Consider the following 22,846-nt stretch of genomic DNA (forward strand, 5'->3'; position numbering starts at 1 on the left):
AAATTTTGGAAGATTATAACTAAATTCTTGGGCTTTATATTTTGAGTTTTCTGAATCATGTTTATATTGATTTGTATTTTTTTCTAGAAGGTTTATTAAGTTTTTTTATTTACTATTATTAAGTTGAAAATTTTATAATGTGACTCGAGTACCAAGCTGTTGACACGAAATCCCTCTTCTTAGTGGGCTTTCTCAAAGGAAATTTACAGATCTTCTCACTCTTTAAGAAGTTTGTCACAGTTTTGTTCATTTGTGCTAAAAGATAAAAACTAGAATTCAAATATTGGTGGATAGTAATTTTTGACAGCGTTCAGGGCTTACTCCTGGCTCTATGCTCAAAAATCACTCCCGGCAGGCTTGAGGGACCATATGGGATGCTGGCATTCGAACCACAGTCCTTCTGAATGCAAGGCAAACCCCTACTTCCATGTTATCTCTCCGGCCCCTTGTTGTCTTTTTTTGGTTTTGGGCTATACCCAGCAATGTTCAGGGATTCTGCACTTGAAAATAATTTATGATGGTGCTCAGGGGACCATATGGGATGTTGGGGATTGAACCTGGGTTAGCTACATGCAAGGTGCCTTACCCACTTTACTGTCTCTCTGGCCTTAAAATAGATTCTTTAGTACTTAACATTTTTCTTAGTGATGAAAGGATAGAAGCCCTTTGTGTTCAGAGATGAGAAAGGCTGTATAGGATGGATGTATACAAATATTTTAGAGCGTGTTTGCGTAAAACTCTTGCAAATGGTGGGAGGCTTGGGAATATTAACACCAGTATTTTGTTTGCTGAGTACTGGCTGCCATCAAGGAATTCTGCCATGCAGTTCACCTTTAACTTAAAATGTTTGCTTCTCTGAACTGGTTAGCTTTAGATTTAGTGACAGTATGCTGTGCTTTGTAAAAGTAACATTAAGCTGGGAAGGGTTAATGACTAAAATTTTAATGCATGTATGGGCAATTGAAAACCTCAATTTGCAGTAAATGTATTTATCCTCGTTCATTGTTTTGCATGATACAAAACTCATAATTTTGGATCTGAATGCACAATTTCCTATGTTTTTGAAATAGCTTGGGATATCATAAAGCTTTTATTTTTAACCTAACTTTTAAAAAGCTATAAGGCTTTCTTAACTTACTGTAAAATTTCACCATTTTTAAAGTATTTTATAATTACTGCTGTCCTTTGATTTGTTTCCATTTATTTCTATTATCTTGCAGCATCTTTTATCCAAATTCTTCTTTCTTATAAATCTTGTAAGTAGGAACCAGAAGCTTCTCCTTAATTGCAGTCATGTTTTTATTTTTTTTCATAATTTCATTAAAATTTTTGATTGTCATTGTCTCTTGTAGTTTTTGCACTTGGAAAAAAATACTTTTCTGTGTTTTGAATGGGGAAGATTGTTGGCAAAAGCAAATTAATCTGCCTGAATCAGTCCCATTATTTCTGTACACTAGTCTGGTCATGTCATGAATTTCAGGACTTTGCACTAACTGTTTTGGCTTTTTTTTTTAAGCTTTTATACAGATTTAGTGTTTGATTTGTATGCATTTTGCATGTAGTGTTTTCAAATGTATTATTGCTGGGTAGCTTATTCAGGACAAAAATGGCTCATGGGAAGTTGCATAAAGATTTATGCTTGACTTTTCATCCTACTGAATCTATTATTACAAAATAATTTAAACATATATGTAGTGTGATAAAAGATTTCAGAGTGATTTTTCTATACACTAGGAAATCTTTTGTTGAAATTGAAAGCAACTTTCGAAGGGCTTCTGTTTTAGTGGCAGTGAATGACCATGATAATCTTTCTTAATCCAATTTCCTAATTTATCAATCTAAAGTTAGCGGCTCTCTGTGGTTATTAAAATTCATTCTCATTTTGCTTGGTTGAGCAATTCTTTGGTGTGTGTTGGAGAGTTTGGTGGGTGGTGGGAATACTTTTTCTTCCTCCCTACCCATTTACCATTGTTACCTGTCCTTCCCTGAAGTATATAAACTGACATGGGATTGCCTATTTAATTATGATGTCTGTTCTGGATAATGTTTAAATTGCATCAGCTATTTTTCTTCATGTATAAGCATCATTCTATAGAGGGAGGAAAAATCAATAGAAAGCCAAATTATTTATATATATATATATCTGTATTAAGATACAGATATATACAAGTGTACTCTGCTGATCAAAAATTCAGTTGAAAATGCTTCTTTAGAATCTGTTGAACTGATAATATCACAGTAAATTATTATGCATTTTCAGAGAGCCCTTTAAGAAAATTAAGACATAGTTGCTAAACAAAAGTATTACTGGATTCAAGTAGTTCTAATGATACCAACATTTGATCTTTGTGTCCAGGGTCCCATGAGCCTATTTGCATGTGAACAAATATAATACAACGTTCCTTTTCTCTTCCCAGCCATCACAACACAAGCTAGCATGGAGTTTCGACGGAAAGGGTCACAAATGTCCACAGACACCATGGTTTCCAATCCTATGTTTGATGCAAGTGAATTTCCTGATAACTATGAAGCAGGAAGAGCTGAGGCTTGTGGGACACTGTGTAGGATTTTTTGTAGCAAGAAGACTGGAGAAGAGATTCTGCCAGCTTATTTATCCAGGTCTTAGAATTTTTGTTTATTCTTCTATTTTGTATAGTTTTGATAGTGAAACTATTATAGCATTGCTTAGTAGTCTGAATTGTTAAGTAAATGTTGATCTGAAATACCTGCATATATCTGTAAGTTATTGAAAATTTTCCATTTTTATTTGTTTCATCATATTTATAAAGATTTCATTTTCACTATCTTTTTTACTTTTAGTTTATGGTAACATTTGCAAGGTTTACACTAATTTTATTTTTCCTTTTGAATTTGAGCAAGCCACTATAAACATACTAAAATGAAATATGTAAATATTGTCTTTAGGAAACTTTTTTTGAGTGAGCAAAACTATTCATGTATATGTAAGTAACAAACCTGATAGTTATAGAAAACAGGAGACATAAATTTTTGTGGGAATCAGATGGAGAAGCTGCATTTTATACCTTATTCTGGGGTATTCAGAAAAAAGTTACAGAGAGTTGGATGATTGTGTTTGGTTTATAAAGGATGGGTAGGATAGTGTTTAGGTTGTTTTTAAGCAAGTTGAGTAAGATTATTTTAGCCAAACATCTTACTTCAACCATCTTTGTGAATGACTCTGCCATCTACTAGGATTCTCAATCCAGAAATTATGAACCATTTTAGAGTATTTTCCCTCTATGTCTTTATTTTGTCAGCCTGTTCTTTGTTCTTGCCTTCTGCTACTTAGTAATTTTTCATCAGAAAAAGGACAGAGTCCTTCTATTTTGGCCTTGTTCTAATACTTTAGATCTTATTACCTTTTCCTTTAGATTCACTCTGTTTTTCTTTACTGTGCTTTACCCTTATCAACTGATCATACAGCTGATGAAAATATGTTAGTATCAACAAAAGCATTAAGGTGTCTACCTGCAAAAGGATGAAATTGACTATCAGAGGCATCCATGTGCACAAAACAATATTATATGTAAGGAACTAAGTGGGGATATCTTAACCGTAGACTTTTGGTTATAAGTAACAGGACTCCCTCTCGTGATTTAAATACTAGGGAAATGGACTATGAGAAACTAGTGCTACTTAATACTTTTTTAGGTCAGGTCCTGGGTAGCAGACCTTAGAAAAGGGGAGGAACTGGGGCAAGTATTACAAAAAAACCTCCATCTTTTCCACTTTTCATCGTTTCCCAGAAACTGTTTCATTCTTCTTTATAGATCATTTTCTCACTTTGCAATATGCTTTTAAGTTTTCGGTTTCTGTGGTCTTGGTCTTAGTGATCATCAGCAGGGCCACTTAGCATCTCTGAATTTTAATTTTAGATTCCCAGCAAAGTAAATCTAATTAACTGGGTCTCTACTACCCCTATTCTGTTTCATTATGTCTATTGCAGTGGGCCATATGGAATGTTAAAGCACTACTTTGTGATGGGAGAGCACATTTCTCAATGAGTTGGGTAGATCCTTAAAAGGATCAAAGTACTGATTTATAATAGATGGTGATGATCAAATGAGCTTATTTATGAACCTATTGAATTTGAGCATATTAGATATTTATTATTTGTTAATTTCCTATTTTGTGTCAGACACTGTGCACATGTAGTAGTCTTATTCTACTTATATCAGAAAATCTTTTGACTAATGGATCTGGAACTCAGTTGAGGAGTATGGGCTAGAGTTGATTATATTTGGTGACTTAAACTAGAACTAATGGAAGAGAGCATAGAGAACTGAGGTTCACTAGTTTTTGCTTATAGACTGAGGATTATTAGGTATTAGGTATTATGAGGTATTAGGGTTAAGTATAGGGTAAGAGTGCTTGTTAAAGGAAATATCAATAGAGGTCAGAGTAGACTAGGGAGGATTTGAAGGGACAGTAAATTAATATATAGGGATATCTTCTAGATTTAGCAATTGAGAGGCTGTTATTTACTGACATAATTTTGGTTGAGTTAGGAAGAGAAGGTAGATTAAAATTGGTAAATAGTGTGAGGAAGTTGTTTCTGAAAAGTTTTTAGTGAAAAGTGCCTTAGTTGATAGTATACCAATACACTTTGGAAGTTAGGATGCTTAGTTGTTGAGAGTTAAGCAAAGGGTTAATATATATTTATATGCATTTCTAAAAAGAGTCTTCTTCAGAGTGACCTTTATATTATAATAAATGAGGGACTGAAAAGGGGGTTTTATTGTCCCCTAAGAATAATGTGGAAGGAAAGAAAAGGCACAAAAAAATCTCCCCTGCTTACCAGGAATTACAAAATGCTACAAAATTTTGCAGACATTTCATGTTCGTGATTCTCCATTGTTCCAATTCCAGTAATATATTTTAAAGGTCAGAATAAAAAGTGCAAGTAGACTTTCAAATGACTAGAAAATAATACTATGAAAATATTAATCAGCAGCTTGTTTAAATTTTTTTTTTTTTTTTTGCTTTCCTAGATTTTACATGCTTTTAATTCAAGGTTTGCAGATAAATGATTATATATGCCATCCTGTCTTGGCCAGCGTTATTCTAAACTCTCCTCCTTTGTTCTGCTGTGACTTGAAAGGGATCGATGTTGTGGTTCCTTACTTTATTTCAGCTCTTGAAACCATTTTGCCTGACAGGTAAGCAATCATTTCTCTATTAGTATCTCAGTTGTCTGGTTTGGCCTAGTCTATTTTGGTGCTTCCTTCCAAGTTTTCCAGTTTATCCTATTCAGTTGTATTCATGGACCATGGGGACTTGGGTCACATTAAATGAGTAAAGAACATATAGATCTATTTATTCCTACATACTCTTCTGTTGTGATTTGCTCATGAAGTTATATCTTTTTTTCATCTGGCCTAGAGGACTAGAAGCAACTTCAGCCTATTGTATCTTTGTAGAGTAGGGCTTATATTTAGAATCATTTAGATTCCAGTTTTATTCCTAACAGATTATTGTGCAGATTTTCACACATATGCATATGCACATATATACTCATATTGAAAATACGAACTCAGTGGAAAGCTACTGCTCAAAAAGTATTCCTTATGAAATTAACCCTATACTTGACATATGAAAAATTGGCATAATATATATTTGGCAATAGCTAAAAAGATTTTAATTAAAAATACTAATAGATTGTTTTCTTTTTGGCAGAGAACTCTCAAAATTCAAAAGCTATGTAAATCCAACAGAATTGAGAAGATCTTCCATTAATATCCTACTTTCTTTGTTGCCCCTCCCTCATCACTTTGGCACAGTTAAATCTGAGGTAATATTTAATGAAGAGTTTTTATATTTTACATTTTGCTTTGTGTGCAACTTAAAGCCTAATTATATTTTAAGAAGTAGAACAGGAGCTTTTAAAGATAATTTCAAATTTACTTTATAAAGTTGATTAGTTGTGATATTTCTTCTGTCAGTCTGCCAGCCTGCTTTCTATCATTTCTGGTGATGATAAGCTATAATATCCAACAGCATATGTTATGTGAGTTAGTGACAGACTTAGCTCAGTGGCTATTAATAGGCCTTTTTGTTAAATGATCTTTTTTTTTTGTCCAGTTTAGCATTTCTAAGCATAATTTAGAGGACAAGAGTTTATGTTAAAAATATTATTTATTTTTTCTTTCCATAGGTGGTCTTGGAAGGAAAGTTTAGTAATGATGACAGCTCTTCACATGATAAACCAATAACGTTTTTGTCCTTGAAGTTGAGACTTGTGAATATACTAATAGGTGCCTTGCAAACAGAAACAGACCCTCATAACACTCAAATGATACTAGGTTTGTGTTCACATGTTGTGGTTTGTTGTTTTGATGCTGGGGCCATGCCTGTTGGGGATGGAAGAGGTTCATCTGGTGTTGGTGATCGAACCCTGCATGCAGAGCTTGTGCTTCAGCCTAATTAGCTCTTTAGCCCCCACATACTATTTTTTCAGTAAAATACCAGATATCATTAACCTCCAACATACTTGGGGTAGGGTTCAGTAATGGCAGGCCTTCTTATTCTGAGACACAATTGCTTTTATATCTAAAAATAATATTTAAAAGTAAGATTCTAAATTTTTCCTAGTAGGCTGTTTTGCTTAGTTTTATGTGTGATCTTTGTTTATCCTCATCCTCTCTTTCCCCTTTTCTGCTGCTTCCCCTTGTTATTTGTCCCTTCCTTCTCTTTCTTCCCTCCTTTTTTTGGGGAGGGAGTGAACACTTAAGAGGTGCTCTGGGCTTATTCCTGGCTCTGCATTCAGCAGTTACTCCTGTGTAGCTCAGGGGATCATGCATAAGCCAAAGGCCCTATCCCCTGTATTATCACTCTGGCCCCTCCTTCTTTTGCCCTTTCTTCTTAGAGACATGTGAAAAGAATGAAGTTGGGTATAATTCTAGAACCAAATCAGAACTCTGCTCAGATAAAATTGAGGAGTAGCTTTTGTTGTACTTCTTCCCTCTTGATTCCTGTTGGTCTTCTTTTTAAACTAATTCTGTGTCTGAAATGTCATTATGTTGGCTGCTGATGTATTTTAAATCATTTTTTTTTATTATTATACTAGGGTTTTTGATCAAAGTCAAGGTTATGCTTCTATGGACAGGTATTCTGGGGAGATAGTAAGTAGCTCATTAAAATTATTTGAATTGCCTCACAAGGTAAAGAATAGCAGATGGCAATGTCGATTATATGTCATGCTGTATGTCTTCTGTTGAGACAAGAGGAACAATGAGAATGGAAAACTTTATAGGGCAAAGTGTAAGTTAAATGGGATCTTTTAGAGCTGAATTTAAGTTAGATAGAATTGAAGTTAAGATTTTATTCCAGGAGAGGAAGTAACATGGCCAAACAATTAGTGATGGCTGTAGTTTTTAGAATTAGGTGGTCAGTAAGTATAACATGATAGACAGTGAAAAGGTTGAAATATTATGAAGAGACTTTGAAAATAAGTTGAAGGAACAGAAGTTATAACATACCCTCTTTATTATTGTTTACATTGCTGACAGGATTCCAAACATGTAGAAAAAAAGAAAGGACAAAAATGGGAAAAAAATATTCAGCCCCGTAGACTGAATATAATTTGATCAAGAAATTCTCTAATCTAGAATAAGGAAATAGGACTTTAGTGTTCACTACTCAGGAAATTGTCAATAATGCTGGTTATGGCTTAGGTCTTAGCCATCTCACAGCTATCAGGAACACTATGAAGAGACTGTCTTATATTTAATATTATCCTTCATCATTCTGATACCAGTATTTACCTCTGAAAGTACAAAATTAGTCATTTTTCAACCAACTCTGATTCTGTTCCTTGTCTTCTTTAGTACCTTTTTAAGTTTTCTCCATTCAAGCCACCTCCTTCACTAGATCCCTTTCTGAATTCATGTTGGTGAAAGTCAAAACTTATCTTGGTTCAGATGTGCCATTTCTTATTGCCATCTGCCTTTTCAATTCATTTACTCTTGATTATTTCAGAAATTCTCTAACTTATAGACTGTAGTCTATAAGCCAGTTAGCTTGTTGTTTTGTGATAGTTAATTGAAATCCAGTCAATTGAAATCTACTTGTTAGCTATTGTATGACTTTTTTGTTTTTAACACATTGTATATGGTTTGATGGTTTAAATTAATATATACTATTTGGACTTTCACGAAGTTAATCAGCACCTGTTCTCAGGGGGCTGCGGAGTTGTAGATAACAGGGTTATGGAGCTGGTAGACTCTGGTTCCAGTTTTTTTGTACTTCTTTCTTTCTTTTTTTTTTTTTTTTTTTTTTTTTTTGGTTTTTGGGCCACACCTGGCGGTGCTCAGGGGTTACTCCTGACTGTCAGCTCAGAAATAGCTCCTGGCAGGCACGGGGGAACCATATGGGACACCAGGATTCGAACCAACCACCTTAGGTCCTGGATTGGCTGCTTGCATAGCAAACACCGCTGTGCTATCTCTCCGGGCCCAGTTTTTCTGTACTTCTGACTCCCAACTTCAGGTACCCAAAATTTTCTCCGACTCTTAACTCCTCGAATTCGATTCCGACTCTACAGCCCTGCCTGTTCTAACTCTTAATTCATTGACCACACAACTTTTTTGTTTTTGTTTTTAATTTTCCTCTAGCCACTTCTTTACTCCGACTCTGCAGCCCTGCCTGTTCTAACTCTTAATTCATTGACCACACAACTTTTTTGTTTTTGTTTTTAATTTTCCTCTAGCCACTTCTTTACTCCGACTCTGCAGCCCTGCCTGTTCTCTTAATTCATTGACCACACATCTTTTTTGTTTTTGTTTTTAACTGTCCTCTAGCCACCTCTTTTCTTTCTGCATCCCATATAAACAGATAAATTCCAACCCGAGCCTGCCAGGTGCGATTTATGAGTGCAAAGCTCTCAGTGCTCAGGAGTAACCCCTGAGCACAACCAAGGGTGGCCCCCCAAAACAAACAAAAACAAAAAACCTTTGAAGCAAATTGAAATTAGCATATTTATTTATTTATTTGGGGGCTTACACTTGCAATCCGCAGGAGCTATTCTTAATTGTGCCCAGGATTGACCCCTGATGGTAATCAGAATATCACATATAGTACCAAAGATTCAAACCAGGATTCATTGGATTCAAAAGCAAATGCCTTAACTTCTTTCTCTTTGGCTCTAAAATTAGCATTTTATAACAGTATCTTTTCTGATGAATCAACAAATTTATTAGTAATATAGGTAAATTTCAGGAGTATTGGGGCCTGAAATATTGAGAGATAGTATAGCAGGTAAGGCACTTGTCTTGCTACATGACCATCCCTACAGGTTCAATCTGTGGAGCCACAAATGGTCCCCTGAGCCCTGTCAGGAGTGATCCCTTAACACCCCTAGGTGTAGACCCCCAAAAACCAAAATAAAGTAAAACAAAATTTTGCAATAGTCATCTAATTTAAAACCAATTTAGTTGAAATGTTTCAACCTTTTAGTATTTTTGCCATGTAGTTTATATAAATGCCTCTTTTTGCTATTTTAGGGGCAATGTTAAATATTGTTCAAGATTCAGCACTTTTAGAAGCCATTGGTTGCCAAATGGAGATGGTAAGAAACATGATACATTTAATCTGTTCTAGAATATCAATTTCTGATTGTAATTTACATTCTAAAATATTCATCAGTATTTAAGATTATTACGGTTATGTGTAAATTCATGTTGTTTATGTAAATTATGTATAAGGTTGTTTATGTGTAAATGTGTAAATAAGATTGCTCATATGTAAATTCAGTTTATTGTGTGTAAATTCAGTTTATTAATTCAGAAGGACCCTTTCCCATTGATGAATTTTTAATTGGGTAAGCTTTCTATTCACATAAAGAAGGTAGATTTGGAGGTGGGGGAAATCCCTTTTTTGTTTGTCTGAAAAAGAAACAGTGAGGGGCTGGAGAGATAGGAAAGCAGTAGGGTGTTTGCCTTGCAAACAGCTAACCCAGAACCAAGGGTGATTCGAATCGAGGCATCCCATATGGTACTCCGAGCCTGCCAGGAGCGATTTCTGAGCACAGAACCAGGCAAAAGCCCTGAGCACCACCGGGTGTGGCCCCAGCCCCCCCCCCCAAAAAAAAAGAAAAGAAAAGAAAAGAAAAAGGAACAGTGAGTCAAATAAGATCCTTTTCTCTCATCAAAAGTTTGAAACATCGCTGTTTCTCCTAACCATTGTTTTTTTATTTTGGGGGGTTTTTGGACCACACCCGGTGTTGCTCAGGGATTACTGCTGGCTGTGCTTTCAGAAATCGCTCCTGGCTTGGGTGACCATATGGGACGTTGGGGATAGAACCCAGGTCTGTCCTGGGTCAGCCTCATGCAAGGCAAACGTCCTACCACTGTGCTATTACTCTGGCCCCATAACCACCAGTTCTTGAAGGAAACAAACAAACAAAAAAAAACCCACCAAAAGCAGCTTCTCAGAAACAGCTAGTTTTCTGCCTGTCTTGTTTGTTTGTTTTTGGGCCACACTGGGCAGCACTCAGGGATTTCTCCTAGCTCTAAGCTCAGAAATTGCTCCTGGCAGGCTTGGGGGACCATGTGGGATGCCAGGAATTGAACCCAGGCATACCCTGGGTTGGCCACTTTTAAGGCAAATGCCCTACCACTGTGCTATTGCTCCGGCCCCACTCTCTACCTGTCTTTTAAGTAGAAACTGGATGAAGTGGAGAGGCCAAGGAAGGGATTTATAGGTGGACTGAATGCATATTGAGTGACCAGATTATGGTTATGAAGAAATTATATTCATATCTCTGTTGAAAATAATTACTTTTGATATAATAAATTGTTTCTATATTAGAAAAAAATTGAGAATGTTCAACTGGTATCTTTGTTAGCTCTTAACATAGTAGCTAAGCCTTATATTAACTAAAATAACTTGTTTGTTATTTTGCTATAACTACAGCTATCTTTGAAAGAAACTATTATTTGTGTGCTCTTTTTTTTTTTTTTTTTTTTTGGTTTTGGGCCACATCCTGTGATGCTCAGGGTTACCCCTGGCAATGCATTCAGAAATCGTTCCTGTCTTGGGGGATCATATGGGATGCTGGGGGAATCTAACCATGGTCCATTCTAGGCTAGCGTGTGCAAGGCAGACGCCTATGGCTTGCGCCACCACTCTGGCCCCAATGTGTGTGTTGTTTTTTTTTTTAAGATTCTACTGTTCGGGGCCGGAGAAATAGCACAGCGGTATTTGCCTTGCAAGCAGCCAATCCAGGACCTAAGGTGTTTGGTTCGAATCCCGGTGTTCCATATGGTCCCCCATGCCTGCCAGGAGCTATTTCTGAGCAGACAGCCAGGAGTAACCCCTGAGCACCACCGGGTGTGGCCAAAAACAAACAAACAAACAAAAAAATCTACTGTTCAAAAGTTTTCTTGGGAAGTTTAGGATATTTCCCTAAGAACACAGAGTCATAAAAAGCTATGGGTTGCCCTTTGCAGACAAGAGCAAAGAAGATCAATTTGGTTACCAAATCAATAAACTCTTAATACCTTCCAGTAGGTTGTGTTTATACAAAAACAATAAAGCAATTTTAATCTTTTTGGGGGGCCCTATGCCTGACAGTGCCCAGGGGTTACTCCTGGCTCTGCGCCATAAATCACTCCTAGCAGACTTAGGGGAATATATGGGATGCCAGTAATCAAACCCAGGTCCGTCAGGGTTGGCCATGTGTAAGGCAAATGCCCTATCATTGTGCTATCTCTCTGGCCCCCAGCAATTTTAATCATGTAAATCTGTAAATCAATTTATGCTGTTTAATCAATTTGGCATGTCTATTAGCATTTTATAGCATTTATAGATGTAGCCCTCAAATGTTTGATTATTTTCATCTGACTAGGGTGGTGGTGAAAATAATCCGAAGAGTCATAGTCGTACGAATAGTGGGATTAGTTCTACAAGTGGTGGAAGCACAGAGCCTACAACTCCTGATAGTGAAAGACCTGCTCAGGCTCTCCTAAGGGATTATGGTAAGCTTTGTTTGATTTTCAGATTGAATGTATAATAAAGATATTTTTAAAGTACAAAACAAGTGAGCACAAAAAATTTTAAACAAAATGTAATGCTCATTTTTCAATATGTTGAATAATAGATAGATAATTTTTATTTATTTATTTTGGGTTTTTTTGGGCCACACCCAGTGACACTCAGGGGTTACTCCTGGCTCTTTGCTCAGAAATCGTTCCTGGTTCGGGGGACAATATGGAATGCTGGGGATCTAACCGAGTTCTGTCCTGGATCAGCCACATGTAAGGCAAATGCCCACTATCACTCTGGCTCCTAAAAATAATTTTTAGAATTAAGATATATAGCTTTTAGTATTTAGAATTTAGGTAGTTTACTAGATTTTATAAACATTATAATGGGTGAATTTGGAACCCACTACTATAGTTTGATATAAGGGAAGCACAATGCATTAAATGGGAATCTAGTGTTCAATTTATTTTTATGTTTTTAACTTGTATATCTTGAGCCAGAAAAATATTCAACAGAATGATGTACATCCTGTGTACTTCTGTGTGTACTAGAAGTTCAGGTTCAACCCACATTTCTGAATGGTCTCCTAAGCACTGTCTGAGTTACCCCTGAACATTCGGTGTAGCCCCTGACCACCACTATATATATAAAATGAAAAAAAAAAAGTCTATATTTGACTATATATGGTTAGATTCTTCAGTCACCAGCTTTAAGATTAACGAAATTTTCAGGGGCTAGAGTGATAGCACAGCAGTAAGGCATTTGCTGTGCACACAGCCAACACTGAACAGACCCTGCCTTGAATCCGGCATCCCATATGGTCCCCTGAGCCTGCCAGGAACGCAGAGTATCCCCTGAGCACTGTCTGGTGTGACTCCAAACCAAACCAAGACAAAAAAGGAAACTTTCATTTACTACTTTGCCAAATAAAACATTTGCATCAGATATCCTATGGATATCCTAAAGCACTAGGATTTCCTTAAGATGCCTTTATGGGTTCTGTGAGTTTGTGAATTTCTTAAGATTGTTAAGTACTAATTCTGTGTATTAATCTAAAATTGGAATGAAGTCTAGATTTGTGATGTAAGTTATATTTTTCAGTTATTTGGAGTATTCCAGGCATGTTTCTGTGGTTTAAGTTTGCTTAATAACATTGAGCATGTCATTACCTAAGATCACTAGGTGGATATTCAACATTCAATATTGCATTAATAAATGAATTAGTTAAATTGTTATCTTGCTCATTGGATTTGTGGTTTTAAATATACTACAGGTTGAATTTATGTCTATTTTTTATATTTAATGTTTCAATTAAAATTTTGCTTTTTTGCATGTGTTCTAATATAAGTGTTTGAAGTGATTGTTGCTTGTTTTGACACTTTGAACTGGTGTTAGTGAGTTTTGCTTGTAATGTTGTAAAATATTTTTAATTAAATCCAGAGTTGTATTAGTGTCGCTTGAATGTCTCTCTTTAATGATCATTCCTTTTTCTGTTGTCACTGCCCTCTTTCTGATAGGATCGACAGGTATAATGTCCCTAAAGCTTCCTCTATAAAATAAATCTATTTTGTCCTAGCTTATTAACTGAGTAGTAATTTTAAATGCAAATTTGCAGTCCACATGAAAACAGTGGCTTGGTATTTTGATTTTTTCGAAATATTAAACTAATCATGGAAAATGTTTAAATATATTTGAAAAGGCATTGCATGTGACTTTTGAGTATTTAAACACTAAAAATAATTTCAACAAATACTTTAGGTTTATTTTAGAATCTGAGGAGATTCAAAAATTGAATCTTTGATTTGATAAAATCTAAATAATAGCCTTTTCAATTAAAAAACATAACTGAGTTAATTCCAAAATTCTAAGATTTATGTTTTATTAATGACACTGAAACTCCAGATCTCAGTGAATGTCTGTATAGAGCTGGGCTCTAGAAATACTCTAGTGCAGTGTGTGTGCCCTGTGCACAGTTCAATGGAACTTGATGCTCAGGCCAGTGGGGTGGGGAGCATATCACTGTGTGGGTACCCATTGTACTCACTGTGGCTGCTGTGGTCTGTGCCTAGTGGAATGCTGTGCTTCTTGTTACTAATGCTTAGTTGTTTTCCCTCCCTGTGGGGTGTGGCATTGGGGTTATATCCTAGCTCTTAATACAGATTCAGCTGCTGGATTGCTGATTCGAAGCATTCATCTTGTTACCCAAAGACTCAACTCCCAGTGGCGGCAAGACATGAGCATATCGCTGGCAGCTCTAGAACTACTCTCTGGCCTGGCAAAGGTGAGGCCGGCACTCCTTTTTATTTTAGCTTGAACCATTACTGTTTTCCCCCTTTGCTTTCTACACGTGATGTTACTGCTGCAGTGTTAAAATCAGTCCTAGCTTATATTCGAAGCATACATAAATGAGTATCTAATGAGACCTTACAATTTGAACCCTATACTCTTTAATAAATTGAAAAGAATATGGATAATATTTTTGCTGTTAGGTAACAGGAAACCATTCAATATTTTCTATCCATATAGTAGTACAGAGTATTAATAGTAGTAGAATACCTGTTAAGGCACTAGAGCAATAGTACAGCAATTACCTTGCACACTGCTGTCCTGGGTTTGGACTCCAGCATCCTATATGGTCTCCCGTGTCTGCTAGGAGTACCGCCTGAGTGCCACTGGGTATGGCCCCAAAACAAACAAAGCAAAAAAATTCAAAAACACACATAACTTCAGCATGATATTATACTATTTAATTTTAATAAATATAGATTGGGTAGTGATACAAAAAGGCACTTTTATAAAGAATAATTATTCTTGGGCTGAAATGATAGCACAGCGGTAAGGCATTTGCCTTGCACATGCCAATTCAGGACAGACCTTGATTCAGTCCCGGCATCCTATATGGTCCCCCAAGCCAGGAGCAATTTCTGGGTACATAGCCAGGAGTAACCCCTGAGTGTCAGAGGTTGTAGCCCAAAAAGCAAAAAAAATAATAATTATTCTGAAATATGCAATTTGAGCTATCTGTGACTCATTTTCCATGAATAGTAAATAGTCAGTGTACTTAACTTATTTCTTTTTATTTTTTTTTTGTAATATTAATTTTATTTTTTATTTTATTGATGATTTTATTTCTTCATTTACATTAAAATATCTGTTATGTAGTTGAGGTAACAAGGTTACAGTAGTTTTTTTTTTAATTTTTAATTATAAGAACAATGATGCAAAGAGGAGAAGGTAAAGTTACAGTGGAAGGACAATCGCCCATAAACAGAGTTCTCAAATGAAATCCCCTTGCTGATGCCTAAATATTGAACTTATAGTCAAAGAACATTAAGAAAAATAAGGCAGAACCCATGTACAATTACTTTGTCCATAAGTCCCCCGATTGTAGTACATTATAACATTTCTTAGCAGTACACAAAGCAATCTAAACATAAATCTAAAGATTTATGTGACTCCTTAAACATTGAAGGCATAGTATTTTTTTATATTTTCATGTACATGCATATTAGTTTAACATCAAAAGTTTAAGGGTTATTGGGGGGGGGGTTAGAGTCAAAAGAGCACAGTAAAAACAGTGTTAAAGTGGCAAATATTGTTTGCATAGGCCATGGAAAGGAAAAGCCTTGGTCTAAATACAAGGAGACCCTACCCCTGAAGTTTCCTGGCATAAGACCAATTCTAGGCTCCAGGCAAACTAGTTTATTCAATCCAAGTCATTGTCTGTAGTGCCAATACAGTTTTATTTTTCACGCAGTGTCTATTAAAGATCCTGGAATCTGCACATCCTACATTGAAGTCAGGCTGGTGTGGAGTATCCTCTAGTTTCACCTCACAATTAAGGGGCAATACAGAAAGCCCTGTCTCGTAAGCAGGTCATCGTTGTTAAGTCTTCTCAGTGTTAAGGGAAGTCTCTTTTGAGTAGGTCGATGTCAGAGCAGCGGTAGGGTCTTCCCTGGTAGAGGATTGCCTCCAGGTGATGTTATAGACAACCTTGGATGTTTTGTAGATGTCTTCCCTAGATCAGGGGTGGATGGAGAATGCCCATTCTTCTGAGGCCTGTGCCAGGTCTTTAAGTCAGTGTTCAGGGTGTAAGGTTCCATTGCACTACAAGATTTATGTGTTCCCATCTCTATTAGATAAGAACTTATTTGTATGTATAGTATTTTCCCGTTTTAATGTGCCTATGCAAACAAGAAATAAAGCCACGTGGGATATCAGAGTATATGGGAGCGTAAGAACATATCCAACAATACCCGTGACTTGGTTCAATCATAAGCATTAAACTGAGGGACTCCTTCACCAAATTCCCTATTGAACAGTTCACAAAGAGAAGATAAAAAAAAAAGGGGGGGGGGGGGAATCACTGTATAAGCAAATATTCAGCAAGAGTTAAAGCAGTCAAAGAAAACACATAAAATGCTGAAAAGACATATGTGGAATAGTTGGGGGGTTGTTAAATTCAGGACACCACTTTGGTCTGTAACTTAGGACTCTACAGTACTTAAGTTAAAAAGGATGTTAAAAGGATTAAAAGGATTTAAGTTAAAAGGATTTTTTAACTTTAAAAAGTTAAAAAATGTGGAGGAATGATGCTAGGGGGTAAGAGAGTTAAAGAGAAAAATGATTTTTGTAGAGGTGTACGAAAGGGCAGAGTAAAAAATGGACATTGTGTATACGTAAAAACATAATTTAATGATTATTAATTATTATTATTATTATTAATGTATCTTGTGAGCTAGCCCCGCGCGGTTTTGAAAATATGGACTGGTAAGAGATTAGGTAAGAGAGTAGGGCTGGAAGTTCAGGGCCCCACCCAGACCCTCCCTAAGGAGCCAAGCGGGGAATGGGGGAAAGCCTAGGGTACCTTTAAGCTCCGCCAAGGAACCCACCTCGCTGGCTTGCCCAGGCACGTGGCCCAGGAAAGCCCTGGAGATCTGGAGCAAGGCAGTAGAGGAGTGCTGGGGTCACCCAGGTCCCGCCCGCCCCTCCCCCCCCCCCCACCCCCCCCCGTAGACCTGGTAAGAAGAAGGCCTCTCAACTTATTTCTTCATAGCTATTGCAATTTTCTGGATCTTTAGACCTCAGTAGCCATTTGTACTTCCTTTTTTAAGCTTTATTTTATTGAAACAATTGTGATCTAGAGCCCTTCATAGTTGAATTTCAGATATACAATGAGTCAGGTCCCTTCCCACCACCAGTGTCAACCTCCTTCCATTAATGGACCCTGATTGCATTCTATACTACTACTCATTGCCCTGTACTTCCTTTTTTTTTTTTTTTTAGGGGGGGTCACACCCAGCTGTGCTCAGTGTTTACTCCTAGCTTTGAGCTCAGAAATTGCCCCTGGCAGGCACGGGAACCATATGGGATGCTGGGATTCAAACAACTGTCTCCTGGGTTGGCCACGTGTAAGGCCCTACCGCTGTGCTATCTCTCTGTACTTCCTTTTTTAATTGAAGTAAAACTCATATAACAAAACTTTCCATTTTAATAGCAGTTCAGCAGTTACTACTATTTTGACAATACTGTGCAATATGACCTCTGCCTAATTCCAAAGAGAAGCATGATATGCATTAAGCACTTGCTTCCTGGTCTCCTGTTACCTTAACAGTCACTGATATGCATTGTCTTTATGGATATACCTATTCTGAACATTTCTTATAAGTGAAGCATATAGTCTGTGACCTTTTAGTTTGACTTGCATTGTCTTCTGGATTTAGCTATTCTGAACATTTCTATAAATTGAATTTTAGAATCTGTGACCCTTTATAGTTGGACTTCTTTCATTTAATGTTAATGCTGTAAACATGTCTTACATGTATTTGTTTGAATACCAGTTTTTAGTTGAGTATTACCTGGGGATAGAAATGCTGGATCATGTGATAGTTTTAATTTTTTGAAAGGTTATTAAAGTTTTCCTAGCTGAATCACTTTGAATTTCCACCAGTGATCTACAAGAGCTACCGTTTCTTTGTATCATCATTAGCATCTACATGTTTTCTCTTTTTTTTGGTTTTTGGGCCACACCCGGTGATGCTCAGGGGTTACTCCTGGCTTATGCGCTCAGAAGTCACTCCTGGCTTGGGGGACCATATGAGACACTGGAGGACTGAACCTCTGTCCGTCCTAGGCTAGTGCTGGCAAGGAAGACACCTTATCTCTAGAGCCACTGTACTGGCCCCTACATGTTTTCTTTGTTCGTTTGTTTTTTCTTTGTTTGTTTGTTTGTTTGTTTGGGTTCACCCAGCAGATCTCAGGGGTTACTCCTGGCTCAATGCTCAGAAATTGCTCCTGGCAAGCTTGGGAGACCATATGGGATGCTGGGATTCGAACCACCATCCTTCTGCATGCAAGGCGAAAGCTATACCTCCATGCTATCTCTCCGGCCCCCCCTACATGTTTTCTTAATTCTAAAGTAGACATGATTATCCTGTGTATATTACGTGTGTTGAAAAGATGAAATACAGAGGTTGGAGCGGTGGCACTAATAGTAGGGTGCTTGCCTTATGCATGCTAACCTAGGATGGATCGAGGTTCGATCTCCCAGTGTCCCATATGGTTCTCCCAAGCCAGGAGAGATTTCTGAGCACATAGCCAGGAGTAACCCCTGAGTGTCACTGGATGTGGCCCAAAAACAAACAAGGAACAAACAAACAAACAAACAAAAGATGAAATACAAAATGTAAGGCTAGAAATATAAGCTAAAAGCTGATACATGGGGGGCTGGAGAGATAGCATGGAGTTAAGGCATTTGCCTTGCATGCAGAAGGACAGTGGTTTGAATCCCTGCATCCCATATGGTCCCCCGAGCCTGCTAGGAGCGATTTCTGAGCATAGAATCAGGAGTAACCCCTGAGCACTGCTGGGTGTGACCCCCTTTCCCCCCAAAAAATAGCTGATACATGTACATAAGGGGATATTTATATCTGAGATAAAAGAAAAGTTCAAGCCCTTTTTTTGCAGATGTGGGACAGACAGATCAGCAGAGACTGTGACTTATCTAAGTAATGAGAAATAAAAAAAGACAAGAAAACCTAAGATGGTCTGGCCACCACTTAGAGCTTACCTCATATTTCTCCAGGGACAGATGTAATGACATAGTTTTGTGAGGAGTAGTTACTGATGCAGAAAGTGAGAACAATCATTCATGAGAGATGCTGGACCTACACTGTCTTTGAGAACAAGGTACTGCTCTTTGGTACACCCTCAATAGTAAGCACTGAGTGCTGCTGGGTGTGGACCCCCCAAAAAAGTCTATATCCCATTTACAGCTTTTTTAATCCCTGGTGATGAATAGATGTACCCTAGAGGTTTGGATTTTATTTAGATCACGAAAAGTATGCTAAGGGCCAAAGTGATAGAACTAGCTAGTCCTGCCTCCAGTTAGAGGGGGAACTAAGGGAGGCATCAAGACCAAACAGGTGCAAGACTACTAAGTTGTGGGTTAGATACAGAGGGGACCACATATTCTAGCCGACCTGGGGTGAGGGAAGAGGAAATGGGAGGTAGGACAGAAACGGAGGTGTAGGGAGGACAATTTGGTGATGGGAATCCCCCCTGATTTTATGTAAATATGTACCTAAAATAATATTGTCAACACTATGTAAACCACTATGATCAAAATAAAAATTAAAAAAAAATACTATTTGAGGATTTCAAAAGTGTTCTTTTCTTTAAAAAAAAAATTGGGGGGGGGGCACACCCAGTGACACTCAGAGGTTACTCCTGGCTATGTGCTCAGAAATCGCTCCTGGCTTGGGGGACCATATGGGATGCCACAGGGTGGGGTGGGGGATGGGGATCGAACCGAGGTTCGTCCTAGGCTAGCGCACCACCGCTCCAGCCCCAAAAGTGTTCTATTTTCATAGAGTGTTGTAGTACATTTAAAATATTCTGTTCTTTTTAAAAAAAAAAAATTTTTTTTTTTGTGCCATACCCTGTAATGCTTAGGGGTTATTTCTGGTTCTGCACTCAGGAATTACTCCTGGGGATGCATGGGGAACCATATGAAAAGCGAAAGATCAAAATCTGGTCGGTCATGTGCAAGGCAAATGCCCTACATGCTGTACTATTGCTTTGAACCCCTATAAGCAATACTTTTTTCTTTTCTATTCTATTCTATTCTTTTCTTTTTTTTTTTTTTTTTTTTTTTTGGTTTTTGGCCACACCTGGTAATGCTCAGGGGTTACTCCTGGCTATGTGCTCAGAAATCACTCCTGGCTTGGAGGACTATATGAGACGCTGGCTAGCATGCACAAGGCAGATGCCTTACAGCTCACAACACTGCTCTAGCCCCAAGCAATACTTTTTTAAAAAAAAATTGATATGAGGCTGGAGTGATAGCACAGCAAGTAGGGCATTTGTTTTGCATGCAGCTGACCGTGCTTGTTCCCCAATATTCCATATGGTCCCCTGAGTCTGCCAGGAGCGAGTGTTGTGCGCAGAGCCAGGAGTAATCCCTGAGTGCCGCTGGGTGTGGCCCCAAAATAAAACAAAACAAGAAGACTGCTATGATATATTCTCCGAAAGGTTGGGCCTTGATGTAGATGTTTCGAAAGTGGTATTGAAGTTTTTGACTAACTATGTTCCCCATCTGTATATATTCAGGTAAAGGTCTTGGTTGACTCAGGAGACCGGAAGCGAGCCATTAGTTCTGTGTGTAGCTACATTGTGTACCAGTGTAGCCGGCCTGCACCTCTTCACTCCCGGGATCTACATTCCATGATAGTGGCAGCTTTTCAGTGTCTCTGTGTCTGGCTGACAGAACATCCTGATATGCTTGATGAAAAGGTTAGCGCATGAAATATTTTATTTTTTAAAGAAAGCTTTAAATAGCATGAGTTTGGGGCATTCAATGTAGTCTTCTAGATCTTAAAACAGTAAATCAAAAAATTGGGGGGGGGGGGCGGAACCGTTGTAGGGCATTTGCCTTGCACACAGCTGACCCAGGATGGACCACGGCGTGGTTCGATCCCCCAGCGTCTCATATGGTCCCCCAAGCCAGGAATGATTTCTGAGCGCATAGTCAGGAGTAACCCCTGAACAACACTGGGTGTGGCTTAAAAAACAAAACAAAACAAAACAAAAGAGATTAAATGTGTTTATTGAGAAATTATTTTAAAAGAGATTACTTAAATTTAAGTACAGAAGAGCAGGCTATGAATTCAATATATTTGTTTTATTTTGGTACAATTTTTTTTTGTTTGTTTTTGGTTTTTTGGGCCACACCCAGTGGTGGTCAGGGGTTACTACTGGCTATCTGCTCAGAAATAGCTCCTGGCAGGCACGGGGGACCATATGGGACACCGGAATTCGAACCAACCACCTTAGGTTCTGGATCAGCTGCTTGCAAGGCAAATGCCACTGTGCTCTCTCTCCAGCCCCATTCTTTTGGTACAATTTTTAACTATTTTAGCACAACTTCAAAACTGTCATAATCTTATGTTTGCTTGGTGAAGTTTGTTTGAAAAATGGGACCTTGACTGACTTATTTCAATAAGAATGCCTTTTTGTGTGTTTCTGCTTTTATGGGACCACACCTGGTTGTACTCAGGGCTAACTCCTTGCGTGTGCTCAGGGAGAATCCTGGTTGGTCTTGGGAGAACCATGTTTGGTTCTCTATATTATCAGATGTATATTTTTATATATCATGAAGGTTTAAGTAAATTACTGATATAATTAAGTCTTTCATTTGCGCTTTTCATGACTTTTCCAATTCATGGTAAGAATTTACAGTCTGGGACCCGGAGAGATAGCACAGCGGTGTTTGCCTTGCAAGCAGCCAATCCAGGACCAAAGGTGGTTGGTTCGAATCCCGGTGTCCCATATGGTCCCCTGTGCCTGCCAGGAGCTATTTCTGAGCAGACAGCCAGGAGTAACCCCTGAGCATCGCCGGGTGTGGCCCAAAAACCAAAAAAAAAAAAAAAAAAAGAATTTACAGTCTATTAGAAAGAGGAGGTACAGTAAATGCACCCCATATACACCTCAACACAGGCCCTTCGCCTGGTCTGTATTGTGAATTGGGGAACAATAAAAAAAGAATTTACAGTCTGCTTCAGATCAGTGGAATAGGCTTGAGTACTCAGAGAATGTTCCCCAGACTTACAATCACCTAATTTTTGATAAAGGAGCAAGAAATCATAAATGGAGCAGAAAAGCCTCTTCAACAAGTGCTGTTGGCACATCTGGCTAGCCACTTGCAAAAAGTGAACTTAGACCCCAGCTAACATCATGTACGAAAGTAAAGACCTTGATATTAGACCTATATACCATAAGGTATATAGAACAACACGTAGGTAAAACACTCCATGATATTGAGACTAAAGGCATCTTATAGGAGGAAACTACACTCTCCAAACAAGTGAAAGCAGAGCTTAACAGATGGAAATATATTAAGCTTCTGCACCTCAAAGGAAATAGTGCCCAGATTACAAGAGTCACCCATTGAGTGGGAGAAACTATTCACCCAATACCCATCAGATAAAGGACTAATATCCAAAATATACAAGGCACTGACAGAAGTTTACAAGAAAAAAGCATCTAATCCTATAAAAAAAATGGGGAGAAGAAATGGACAGACGGTTTGACAAAAAAAAAAAATACAAATGGCCAAAAGGCACATGAAAAAATACTCCACATCACTAATCATCAGGGAGATGCAAATCAAAACAACTATGAGGTACCTACCACCTTACACCACAGAGATTGGCACACATCACAAAGAATGAGAACAATCAGTGCTAACAGGGATGTGGAGAGAAAGGAACTCTTACCCACTGCTGGTGGGAATACTGTCTAGTCCAACCTTTATGGATAGTGATATGGAGATTCCTCCAAAAAC

At 37.8% G+C, this 22,846-nt stretch overlaps 1 protein-coding gene and 1 pseudogene across 3 annotated transcripts in view; both read left to right on the plus strand.

The window, feature by feature from the left end:
• The window catches only part of RALGAPB (Ral GTPase activating protein non-catalytic subunit beta), a 116,628-nt gene that overhangs the window by 45,009 nt on the left and 48,773 nt on the right, over window positions 1-22,846 (plus strand). The window contains exons 10-18 of one of the 3 annotated variants that reach the window (XM_049779123.1): window positions 1,221-1,256; window positions 2,418-2,619; window positions 5,013-5,180; window positions 5,698-5,812; window positions 6,176-6,323; window positions 9,522-9,586; window positions 11,867-11,996; window positions 14,163-14,284; window positions 20,614-20,796. In XM_049779123.1, the coding sequence (XP_049635080.1) occupies window positions 1,221-1,256; window positions 2,418-2,619; window positions 5,013-5,180; window positions 5,698-5,812; window positions 6,176-6,323; window positions 9,522-9,586; window positions 11,867-11,996; window positions 14,163-14,284; window positions 20,614-20,796 (1,169 nt within the window). Of the gene's footprint in view, window positions 1-1,220; window positions 1,257-2,417; window positions 2,620-5,012; window positions 5,181-5,697; window positions 5,813-6,175; window positions 6,324-9,521; window positions 9,587-11,866; window positions 11,997-14,150; window positions 14,285-20,613; window positions 20,797-22,846 lie in introns of all 3 variants that reach the window. The other 2 variants (XM_049779124.1, XM_049779125.1) reach the window with 2 other exon arrangements.
• On the plus strand, window positions 21,882-22,038 carry LOC126019453 (uncharacterized; annotated as a pseudogene).

Source organism: Suncus etruscus, chromosome 9, assembly GCF_024139225.1.
Source record: "Suncus etruscus isolate mSunEtr1 chromosome 9, mSunEtr1.pri.cur, whole genome shotgun sequence".
NCBI classification, from domain to species: Eukaryota; Metazoa; Chordata; class Mammalia; order Eulipotyphla; family Soricidae; genus Suncus; species Suncus etruscus.